Here is a 12,394-nt window from a genome sequence, read left to right as displayed (position 1 = left end):
TATGGTTCTATTCAATTGAATCATTTCTCCTTTACTAAGCACCTGCAAGTTTCGAGGTTCACATACTACTCGGCATCCACAATTGTGATTCAGCTTTTCCAGAGACGTATGTTAAAAATGACTTCAAACTCCATTGCCCAACAAAAATCCTTTTATTAATTGCTTCTACCCACAACCATAAGTGCTACATTGATGTTAATTGAACCAACAAAAATGTTGCTCGAATTATGGATAAAGAATCCCACTCAATGAATATTTTAAAAGAATAAAATTAGGAGCACCCTTTTAAAGTAAAACCTCTGAAGTTTAGCTTAAAAGCCTTTGTTCTTTGAGTTCCTTTCTTGCTGGAGGTATGATACTCTCTCCATTAGTATTGCGTGCCTCTGAGATACGAACTCCTTCATGGACCCAACAAAACTATCTATCTCCAACTCATATCGGTCATAAAGATAAAAGACAAGGAACAGAAGAGCCCAACCTGTTGATTTCGATCAAACACTCAAACCTGTGAATTTCTTGAATACAACGTGTCTTAAGCCAGAGTACAAATAGAAGATAGTGAAGAGTCACCTGTTAAAATCACTGTTGCAAAAGAATATCTACCTAGGACCTTCATCATAAAACCAAACAGCAATACCTGCGTTAAAAATGTCATCGGCTTATTATGACAACTACAAAAGTCACAAGAGAAGTCACAAGATACTCTCTCTCTCTCTCTCTCTCTCTCTCTCTCTCTCTCTCTCTCTCTCTCTCTCTCTCTCTCTCTCTCTCTCCCAATCCTCAATGCACATACATTCTCTGTCCCTCTATCTCCATTTCTTTTTTTTCACACAACAATTTCTTTGATGACTCACTATCACATTCATGAAGGCAGAACAACACTGGACTATGAGCAGATTCTTGACAGACTTTCACTAAGCTTACAATCCTTATCTTTCATATACTCTCTAACTACATTCTGCTTTAACGGTTCAAGTGTGAGATTGAAATGATTGTGGAATGAAAGCAACTTCCAAAATGTGTAGGCAATGCCTTTACCTTGCCCAACGAAGTAAAATTGCGCTTGTGAACAGCATCTTCCAAAGTGTTCCAAGAGTCATTCCAAGCACCACGTACCCACTTAGAAGCGGAGTCCATTTTGTCTTCAGGCACTTCAAAGGAAAATGAAGCTAAAACCTTCCTTTGAGAACCAAACCTATTAAGCATATTCAAGCCCATTTTTTATGGTAAACTTACAAGCGAAAATTACAAATACCAACACAAGTTGCCTACTTACATTGATGTAGGTAGGAAGTTTTGGAGAAATGTGGCTGCTATAAGCACTAAAAGGAGCTTTGAGACGGCAGATATTACTGTTACACTCGAAATAAGGAAGTAGTATAATAAGGCCGATACTGCAAGCCCAAATATCAAAGTGTTCCTTACATTTCTCCACAGCAGTAGCTCTGAAACTGCATCATTAGAGAACATATAAACACAAACACCTCGCCTTTCAAACCTTCAAAATCAACTCAGGCTGTCGGATTACCTACACCTTCACCAAGCAATCTGTGTGACTTGGAAACTACTTTGAACTCTCTAGACTTCACACCTTTTGATTCAGCACGAAGATGAGTATAGGACTCTACAGTCCGTCTCATTCCTTCCTGAACAAATGCAATTCAACATCAACATCAAAACCAGATATTATGACTAGCTCTTCTTAAAATCCTATGAAATCCTATGAAGACCTACCTCTAAGGGAACAACTGGATGATAACCGAGGAGTTTAGCAGCCCTATCACACTTGAACGTACGCCAAGAAGAAACTAACCGTAACCTTGAGGGAGTAAATTGAGGTGGCTTTCCTCCAAACAAAAAGGGCAAGTGTTCATAGGCCCAAGCTACCAAACACGCAATGGGCATCAAGAGCTTGATAGGCAAATGGATTTTGGGTCTGTAAGAAGTCGAGAATTTGTCCCAGCCATCAATATTGTCATCTTCATTCAACCATTCAATTGAAAGGACATGAAACAGGCATTTACCTTTCATATCCAAGCCCTTCTAAAATTTCCGAAATGAATGTCCAGAATGGGATTGGCTCTTTATTGGTGACGAAATAAGCCTGTGAATTAAAACCAAGAAAGAAATCATGGACTAAAATTTTTAGATCCCAAATGATAAGAGGTTCTGATTAAACTTACAGCAATTGTCACTTACTTTACCAGCAGCAGCAACATCACCAGTATAACTATTGTTCACGTCGAGAGCTTTCTCTGCACAAACATGTGCATGGGCCACATTCTCCACATATGTGAAATCATACACGTTTTTTCCGTCACCCAGAATAAACTGAAATACATCAACAAAGTCCACCGTCAACAAACTAAAAATGTGTTTCAAGCGAAAAATATTTGCAGAACTGAGCTTTAAACAAACTGGACTCTCTTCCCAAGATGTATACATCCTGCAGATCCTGACGACTAGATGGAAAAAGTTACCAAGTAGTGAGAATGTCTCCCATTAACTCAACGACAGAGATCTTCGCATGACTAGCCTCTTTTGGTGAGCTTTATTTGAGAATCTAGGGACACGGCTAGACTTTTCTTCTGCCTATCATCCTCATACAGATGAGCAAAGTGAGATTGCTGATTCCACAAGGCTAGACCTTCTAAAATTACATGTTTTTCAGATACACGCACAGATTGGGAACAGTACTTGCCTCTTGTAGAGTCTGCCCGTAAGAATACTGTACACTCAACTACGGATAAGGCTCCCTTTGAGATTGTTTATGGAAAGCCTATGCTCCCACTATGCTGCAACCCATCCTTTTCGCGAAGGAAAAGCTATTCGTAGCGGATGAATTTGTCCGGGATTTAGACACCACCTACGTGCAAGTTTTGAGAGCTATTCTTTGCTCTCAGGAGAACATAAGAGAGAAGCTCATGTCATAAAATGATGTCCTACACCTTCTGTGTTCCTTTTGCCTGCTTTTAATTGCAAAATAGGCAAATCCTTCATTAGTATGACCTAGTGTATATCTAGCAGTAAACATACAGCAATTTAGGATGTATGTAAGCAAAACGAAGTTAAGACATATGTCAAAATCATTTCAATAAAAATTTTACAAATCCTTAATCAAGCGAGAATAGCCCCCATTCTGACAGGTACATTGAAACAAATTTGACTTGCCTTATCCATACCTTCATTTTTCCTGATCTAGCTGCGGCAACAAGAGATGGAACCAGCAATCTGTCACCAGGGCCAAAGATACTACTTGGACGGAGGGCACATGTTACTAAACCAGACTTTCCATTTGCTGCAAGAACAATAGCCTCTGCTTGTGCTTTTGTTTCAGAGTAGATATCATTGTGCTACAGATGACAGTAGAAAAATAAAGAACATGATTGGCTATACAAAAAAGTAGCAACTTAATATGGGACAAGAAAAACACACCCGCTCAGGGTACGGCATGCTTTCGTCTCCATTTATAATGGCACGGACACCGTCAAACACAGCACTTGGAGAACTGGTATATATAAGCTTACGCACATTATTTGAGATGCACGCGTTCACTACATTGCGAGTTCCTGCAAATCATAATACAACCATAAATACTCGATTCTTTGCTTTTGTTTCATTTTCATTGCAAAAATTCAATTGAATTGTCTGTGAGTTGAGTCATAACGACCTTCAACGGTAACACTGTAATGGAGGTTGAAATTGTTAATTGAAGAATCTGGAGCAGCCATATGAAAGACTGCATCGGCTCCCTTGCAAGCTGCAACCCCAACAAGTACATACATGGAACATGGAGGTAAAAAATTTGTAGCCTCCAATTTTATTTTTAAAAATTACTTGTGCCAATTTGTAGAAATGACACGAAGAAAATTGAAACGTGCTTAATGTTTTCCACTCCACCCAGAACGCATGCAAATTCCACTATAGATTTTCCATTTGACTCAAAATGCTTCCGAGTGACCACAACTATAAATTCATACATCCAATTTACCAGCCAATATAAAATATTCTTTTAAGTTTCTTTGAGCAATGTAGATAGGAACTTTCGCAAGTTTCACTTTAACAAAGGTTTCTGCTGATATATGGTTTTGCACCACAATACCTATCCACTACTGAGATACAAGAACTATAGAAAAACGTTTGGACACAGTTAGTGTTAAGAGAGCCATTTTCTCTTAAAGCCTGCATGTACCATCCCTTGGCTGTCATATGTACAAAAACTATATGTAATCACAACAAGGTTTCTGCTGATCTACAGTTTTGCACCACAATACCTAGAATACAGCTTTTGCTTGTTTGCACTCATCTTTGCTTTCTGTTTCGTGGCCGACTTGAGAGGTGAGTTGTCACAAACTGCTGACGTGTCAAGTCACTGAAGAACAGAGCCAACCTTCAGATCACGGCCGAGGGGCCTACACCCTAAGAAGAACAAGCAACAGCAAAAGAAGAAGTCCTACCAACTTATGGGGACCCCGTCCGATGGGGCCCAAGTGACAGAAAGACATTAAAATAAGGCAGGACCCACACACACGCGCGCGCGCGCGTGGACTGATGACGTGGCAGCTGTACGGACGGACAGCCCTAAAACTCCGTTGACAGTGCTGACGTGGCAGATTTCCACAAAACGCGCTAACAGATTTTGGTGCTAGTACTTTTTGGACCAGTTGCTTTTGAGTTTGAAGCTTTTCACTGTAACTGCTTTTCAAGCCAAGGGCCTTTAAATATGAGGTTAGAGCTCATTCTCTGGCATGCTTCCTGGAGAAGGTGCAGAGCGTGGATGACCGGCTTGTACTATGTTGATGCAATATAAAGAAATACCGAAAGGGGCGCCAAGGTTTGGAGCCAATACTCTCTGGGGTGGAATTCCGCCACTCCGTGTCGTTTGTCGTCTCTCTCTCTCTCTCTCTCAGTTCAGTTGTTATTTAAGTGCTAAAAGTCTGTTCAGTCTGTTCTTTTCTATTGGCACTTGGTGCCCGTCTTTGTGACAGAGTGAATGGCAGCCTACCATCGTGAACGAATCTCTTCAAGTGGATGATTCTTCAGAAACTTTGCATACTGTAGATCTTGAGCATATGATTAGCACAAGTGTCAACCTGCAATTGATGTTGAAACTCCATCCTATCGAGGCCGCTTACTAGGAATGGGTCGTGCTCTACCCCCGATTCCTCGGAAAGAGGCCGACTCCCGATAGATCCTTGGTTGGTTTCCTCACTCTTGCAAGTATGTGGAATAGATTCCTCCCTGCCGGATCCACTCCCTGAATCTATGTGTGTTGCGGAAAAGGAATCAGATCCTTCATAGAAGAAGAATCATCTGAGCTCCGATACCACTATAATAGACTTGGACACTCCAAACAAAAGATCTATTGCAACACATGTGCAAGCAACTAAATAAAGTTGAATAGAGGGAGGGAGAGAGGGGGGGAGAGAGAGAGAAGAGGAGAGTTGACACGGCATGGTGGAGTTCCGAGCTAAGATGCACTGGCCCCAAAGATTAATGCCCCTTCCGATATTCCTTTATTATTACTTTGCAAGAGTACAATGTCCAAGGGTGGGTCCTCTCTCTCATAGTGCTTCCAAGCTAATCTACCAAGAGAAGAGGCCCTGGCACACTTATAAAGGCCCCTGGCCTATTCAAAGGCACTTACAATAAAAGCATTGGCTCCCAAAAGCTTCCAAAAATTTACGCTCAGAGAGCTGCCCTTAAAACACATAATTCCGTACATTGTGCCACGTCAGTAGACTACTATAAAACGTGGAAATCCGTACGATCTGCCACATCAGCATCTTTACACAAGTTTGGTCCTTTTGCTTTATTTTTAAGTGTTTAGGCCCTCAACCAGGTCTTGGTAAGTTGGTAGAATTGAGTTTTAAACCTAACCCTCTTTGGGCCACTCAGTCAAAATCTGCAAGTTAGTAAAAACTTCTTTTGCTTCTTCCATTAGGGTTTAGGCCCCTTAGCCAGCATCTGCCAGTTAGGTCATGCCACTCATCAATATGTGTTAGAAGGTACGAGAAGAGCCATGACAAGTCAAGGGAGAACCACTGAAGAAGAGCTTCCGCGAGTACGAGTTCAACTTGCAAAATTGCAATAACTCCTTGCGCTGCCTCATGTCCAGAAGGTTTTGGACGGTGTAACAGGGGCGAGCACAACGCGCCAACGGAAATGAACAGATTGAACAACTTTAAGCACTTCAAATAACACTGAACTGAAAGAGATGCACGACACACAAGACGAGGAGAGGCGGAGTTCCACCCCAAGAAAGCACTGGCCCCAAACCTTGGCGCCCCTTTCGGTATTTCTTTTATTGCTTGAACTCAATACAATGCCGGTACTCTCTGCACCTCTACGACCCACAGCCAAACGCGGGAGCATGTGAGAGACTGAGCACATAGCACATATTTAAAGGCCCTTGGCCATGAAAAGCTTCAAGTTCTAAAAGCGTCTAGCCCAAAAGCTGGTGCTGAAATCAGTCAACGTAAATTACGGAAATCCGTACAAGTGCCGCATCAGCACAATCACGTAAAACGAAACGCGCGTCATTCTAAGGGACAATCAGTTTTCTCATTTCAAATTGGAGCTCTTGATATCCTGGGTTGTTGGCTTCCCAGAAAAGAGGAGTATATTCTCATTTCAGATCAGAGCTCTTGATATTCTGACGTAGCAAAATTAGCCATCACACCCAGACCGCGCTAATCTCCAACAGGTGTCTTGATGTACTAAAATTACATACCCAAGCAATCTCACCCAATAAGGAATATTCAATGGTCGGCACATCACAATGCAACAAAAATGCTCGCATATGCATGGTACAAGAGACGAAAACATAAATCCGTTGATGAACACTCCCCCCGCAAATAACCATCTTGGTCCGGGCCATGAGCTGTTCAACGTCTCCCTCATCACGCCTCCCACTGAGGCGGTCCGAGGCGGGCAGCAAGAGAAGCGACCTCTAAACACTCCTCAAGACTCCCGTGCTACTCAATTGGGGCTAGGGAAACCACAAGCACAAAACACAACAACAAACCCACAGCCAAACCCAAACAAGAAAAGGGGCGCCACCTAGTTATATGGGATGCGAACTAGGACGCAAGCGGATTTTGTCACGACCAAAAGAGGCACAACAAAACACACACAAACAATCCCACACAAAGACAAGCACTAAGTGGAGCAAAAATGATGTAGAGCAAGGGAAGAGAGAGAGGAATGGAGTTTGTACAATACCTGGTTTGTAAACTTGCAACATGATATTGTTTATTAAGACGCTTTTACGGAGCTTGTACACAACTAAACCAATGCTTAGTGAATGCTAACCATTGCCATCACACACACATTCTCTTAGGGCTATGAGACACCTCTCACCACCATACCCTCTTACAATGGACAAGAATTAGGCATGAAAACACACTAACCACTTTCTCAAACAAGCTCAAATGACAGAACTTAAAAGATACGAGTCGCCATGCATTTACCAAACCACATAAATAAATAAAAAGACGAAGATTTAAAGCCAAAACACGCCTTTGAAGCACCAAAACCTCAACTTGTTGATAACGGAAGAGCATGTACAATATTGGTTCGGGATATGGCATTCACACTCTCTAACTTGCAATGTGTACTGTCAAGCTTCCCTCACACCAAGTGTGAAGATCACAAAGTAGTCACTACACCTAAGTCTCTCCTCACACATATATTGCTGGGGTGCTATGTGGAAGATACGAGATCATTTACAAGAAAGAGGGTGACCTATTTATATGTTGGAGACCCCTCATTAAGGTTATTGGTAACCTTATTTTACAAGCTAATCAAATATGAGAGCTATGGAGGTGAGAGGGGAGGGTAATGGTGAAGAGGATGAGAGAAGCCATGGAAGGTGCAGGTTTGAGTGAGGGATAGAGAGGAATGAGTGTGTATGTGTGTGTGTAAAAGTGAGAAGACTAGGGGTGACTTGTGAGAAAAGTGGACAGATCGGGGTCCACCACAAAAATCATCTCAACGGTGGTAGCTTCAAAAATTATGAAAAAATTTGGAGAGATTATTCCTCTCGTGGTCTATATTTTCTAATTTGACCACTTCTTAAAAAATCGGAGTCGAGGAGGACGCCAAAAATTCCACCAAAATGCTTGTTTTCCCTTACTGCTCCTTTTGATGAATTTGCATAAGGCTCCCAAAGTGAGCCCCTCCATGCATCATAGCATGACATAAACCATTAAAGATGCTCCTTTTGCATGCATGGATGAGGATTATCTATGAATAAAAAATATATACAAGAAGAACAAAATAACCTATCCCATTGACTTGTCATGGAATCTAGGATGATCAACTTATGGCATCTACAAACGAGAAAATAAATATATGAAAATATTAAAAATATAAAAATATATAAAATAAGAAAATAAAATAAGAAGAGTACCTCAATTATTGATGGGTGATAGGAAATTTTGCTTTTTATTGAGAGAAAAAAACATATATATGCAAAGGAAACTTATCTACTAGTGAAAAATGTTTGTGAAAGTGCAAGGTATACGTGTGGGTTTTGGAGAAGAGTCACACCAAGCTTATTGGAGGCTTGAGTGAGACTATCCAATGCATGAGACAGACGTGGCTGAATATGGCATAAAAATACTTGTGAAAGTGAAAGGTATAGATGTGGGTTTGGAGAAGAGTCACGCCAAGCTTATTGGAGGCTTGAGTGAGAATATCCAATGCCTGAGACATAGACGTGGCTGAATATGGTATAAAACTATTATAGATAGTAAAATGTGCATACTGGCTTACTTAGGCCTAGTAAAAATGCACACTTATATATATATATATATATAAGATAGTAAAATGTGCAAACTCTCAAAATGTGGAGTAATCAAATTCAAAATAGTTAGACTATAGGCAAGAGAAAATATTTACACGCAAAAAGTGGGCCATAATATCTTTTTGGCTTTTTATTTTTTTATTTTTGGAAGTGATTGGTAACACACACATCTATGTACAAAAAGAAAAAAAGGTGAATTTTTCAAACACGTGCCTTTGGGCAATAGCTTGTTGTTCCAAAATTGGAAAGCCGAAAAACAACTATCATTTAGCCCTCCCCCAAAATGATGGTATATTCATGTATCATCAAAAGGCATCTTTTCCAACGAGAGCCGTTTTGAGTTCTTTGGGATATTTGGTATCTCAACAAAATTTTCATTTTGTAGCTCCTTGTCATTTTGGCTCGAATTACGCACATGCATCATGCAGCAATGCTTACACAATATAGTAGTTGTCACAAAGTGATGACGTGGCATGACCATCTAGCAGAGAAATGGCCAAGTGGTCGAAAGAAACTGAACAGACTAACTTGAAGAACTTATAAAGCACCGGTAGTGGGGCCCGAAACCCTAAAAGACAGAAGTTTGAACCTTGAAAGTGATTTCCGTAAGATGCGTTGGCATGCTGACGTGGCAGATCGTACGGATGCTGACATGGCAAGGCCGTACGGAATTTCTGTCATTTGGTTGCAAGTGCCACGTGGCAAGCTGTACGAATTTCCACAAATTACACTGGCTACTTTTGGGAATCTCCACTGCTAGCTTTTAGGGACCAAAGCTTTTAGGTGAAAGTGCTTTTGAACTGATTGCTTATGGGGATCTTCTTTTGGATATCCTATGTACTGACGCAGAGTCTGAGAGCAGAGGTCCCTCGGGAGTTGTACTTTGCAATCATGAATGATAAAGAAATACCGAAAAGGGCGCCAAACTTTGGGGCCAATACCTCTAGGCACGGAACTACGCCGAGCCGTGTCGACCCTCTCTCTCTCTCTCTATTAAAGTTCAGTGATTTTGAAGTTTCTGTTCGTGTGTTGCAATTGATTTCGCGCTTGGAGTGTCCAAGCTTATTACAATGGTATCAGAGCTCAGAAAAATTCTTCTTCTATGGAGGATCCGATCCTTTTTGCAGCATATGCAGGTTTTTGTGAGAGAATCTTCGTGTCCCGACCCCGGGCTTATTAGGCACTCCCTGTAACAAACTTGGACACTCCAAGTCAAGAATCAATCGCGACAGCACCAAATAACCACTTCAAAACAATTCACAGATCACAATAGATTTGCACTGGCCCGACGGAATTCCGTGCCTAGAGATATTGGCCCCAAAGATTGGCGCCCCTTTCGGTATTTCTTTTTGTATTAATCAATTCAAAGTACAAGAGAGTAGGTCGGGATTCACTCTCAGACTCTGCGTCCAGATGCTCTAAGGAGTGAGGCCCTCACCACTAATTTAAAGGTTACAAGGGATGCCCAGAAACAGAGCCCCAAAAGCTTGAAATCAAAAGCAATTGCTCTCTCTCTCTAACAGAGTCAAAACTTGAAAGCAAAAGCATTCTCTCTCTCTTTCTCATTAAGTAGAGAAAAAGCGAAATTTGCGTCGCTCATCATTTTCAAAAAAAAAATTCCAGCCTCCGCGATTTCCGAAAATTAGGGTTTCTAGCAGAAATTAGGGTTTCTGTTGTCCGCCACGTCATCACTTTGTGACATACCCCCCTCTTGAAAGCATTGTAATCGACCGCGATTACGCCTGCAAAACCGACAAAAGCCATAAACCGTCTTAGCAGACACTTACTGTTAGTACCTACGTACTAGAAACACACATCTAGCACATGTACAAAATCGACAGTCACATCACACGACATCACAGAACATCACCAGACATCACAGGACATCACATGACATTCAACATTCATTCAGATCTTAGACCATGATTTATCGGCAATGTAGCTAGCAATCACATCAAGGTCCAATCGGGACCTCATCGATGTCCGATTGACTAACCCCTATTGCAACCATGTCTATTCGAGATCAAGAACAAAATGCTACAGTCATTTCGTCTATCAGTTCCTGCACTCACAAGAATTCAAGAACAAATAAGTCTCATATTCCGGAATTCCATTTCATGAAGTCATACAGCAGAATACTGTCAGCTCTCAGTATCCCTGAAGCTCAAAGAGACATCAGTCACTTTAGTATCAAAATCGAGGCATCTGTTGACAAGGGAGCGGAGTGACTCCCCTCTTGTGCATCCCACTGCATCAGATCTCCGGCCAAGCTCAATTCTGGGTTCCGTTTGGAGTAGACTATGCTAAACCAAAACATCGAGGTAAAGTTTCACAATCCGCGGAGTATTTGCTAGGTCCTCCTCCTCCATCCACTTCGCATCAAATGCAGGAAAGTTCTTGAACTTAACCAAGAACCGCCTTCGGACTTTACCTTTCTTCGTATCGTTATGTGCAAAAATCTATTCAGGAACAAGGATCTCCTCCTTTTCTTCCACTTCGGGTTGCTCATCAGGCTCCCCATCATCAGGCACATCACCCTTAACAGGTTTCAAGAGACTCACATGCAATGCATTGTGAATCCTCCAAGTATCTGGCAGTTTCAATCGGAAGGAGACATCATTTATCTTGTCAGTGATCTGGAAAGGTCCGTAGTATCGCATACTAAGCTTTGGAAAAAGCCTCTCCTTTCCCTTTTTCTTTCGTAGGCGTGCCTTCTCAAAACGTAAGAGCACCCAATCATCCTCCTTCAATTTCAAGTCGTGACGATGGCGATCCGCTGCCTTTTTCTGCCGTTCTTGAGACTCCTGCAAAGTCTCGCGAACCTTGGCAAAAGCCGTATCCAAATCTTGCGAATATTCATCCGCTTCCAATATCTAATCTTTCGTGCTCAGGAAGGATGGAACCTTCGTAGCACTTTCAACAATCTCACATGGCGTCTTCCCCGTCGAAGAGTGTATCGTGTTATTGTAGACAAATTCCACCAAAGGTAAGTTCTTTTCCCATTGAGTCTTCTGATCTGAGATACAAGACTTCAATAAATCTAAAACCACTGAATTGGCAATCTCAGATTGCCCGTCAGTCTGCAAGTGGAACGATGATGAGAACTGCAACTGCGTGCCAATGTTCTCCCAAATTGCCTTCCAAAACAAACTCATAAATCCGGGGTCTCTGTCGGAGACAATCGTCTCAGACGTGCCATGTAATCAAAAAATCAACGTGATCATTCTGTGTTCTCGGGAGATCAAAAATGAAAGCCATTTCAATATTTTCCCAGGGGCGGGTGGGTATGGGTAAAGGCTGTAACAATCCCTGTGCCTTATGCTGTCAAACGTGACCTTCTGGCATACTGCGCACAACTCTTCCACATCCTTTTTGAGTCTCGGCCAAAAGAAGTATCTCTCTACCCCCTTCATGGTGGTAGCAATGCCGCGGTGACCCATAAAAGGTGGACAATGGCATTCAGTTATAACCTTTTCCCTCAACGGCTGTGTAACACACAACATAGTCTTTCTCATCAAGTAGCCTTCCCGAAGGGAGTATCTCGCTACTGTCTCCCCATCCCGTATCCGTGTGAAAATATCTGCA

The 12,394-nt window shown here is 41.8% G+C and overlaps 1 protein-coding gene across 2 annotated transcripts in view; it reads right to left on the bottom strand.

Moving 5' to 3' along the window:
- Positions 1–133: 133 nt before the first annotated feature.
- Positions 134–12,394, bottom strand: part of LOC147417761 (3beta-hydroxysteroid-dehydrogenase/decarboxylase-like) — a 67,550-nt gene continuing 55,289 nt past the window's right edge. Inside the window, exons 2-12 of one of the 2 annotated variants that reach the window (XM_086507587.1) lie at positions 3,671–3,760; positions 3,436–3,569; positions 3,183–3,353; positions 2,200–2,331; positions 2,025–2,104; positions 1,735–1,936; positions 1,529–1,646; positions 1,277–1,451; positions 1,039–1,195; positions 571–610; positions 134–478 (exon numbers count right to left, since the gene is read on the bottom strand). In XM_086507587.1, the coding sequence (XP_086363713.1) occupies positions 312–478; positions 571–610; positions 1,039–1,195; positions 1,277–1,451; positions 1,529–1,646; positions 1,735–1,936; positions 2,025–2,104; positions 2,200–2,331; positions 3,183–3,353; positions 3,436–3,569; positions 3,671–3,760 (1,466 nt within the window). In that variant the 3' untranslated portion in view covers positions 134–311. Of the gene's footprint in view, positions 479–570; positions 638–1,038; positions 1,196–1,276; positions 1,452–1,528; positions 1,647–1,734; positions 1,937–2,024; positions 2,105–2,199; positions 2,332–3,182; positions 3,354–3,435; positions 3,570–3,670; positions 3,761–12,394 lie in introns of both variants that reach the window. The other variant, XM_086507586.1, reaches the window with a different exon arrangement.

Source organism: Adiantum capillus-veneris, chromosome 30 (assembly GCF_014529385.1).
Source record: "Adiantum capillus-veneris isolate H3 chromosome 30, ASM1452938v2, whole genome shotgun sequence".
Classification (NCBI taxonomy): Eukaryota; Viridiplantae; Streptophyta; class Polypodiopsida; order Polypodiales; family Pteridaceae; genus Adiantum; species Adiantum capillus-veneris.
Note: the sequence above shows the minus strand (reverse complement) of the source record. Positions and strands in the feature narration are given on the sequence as shown.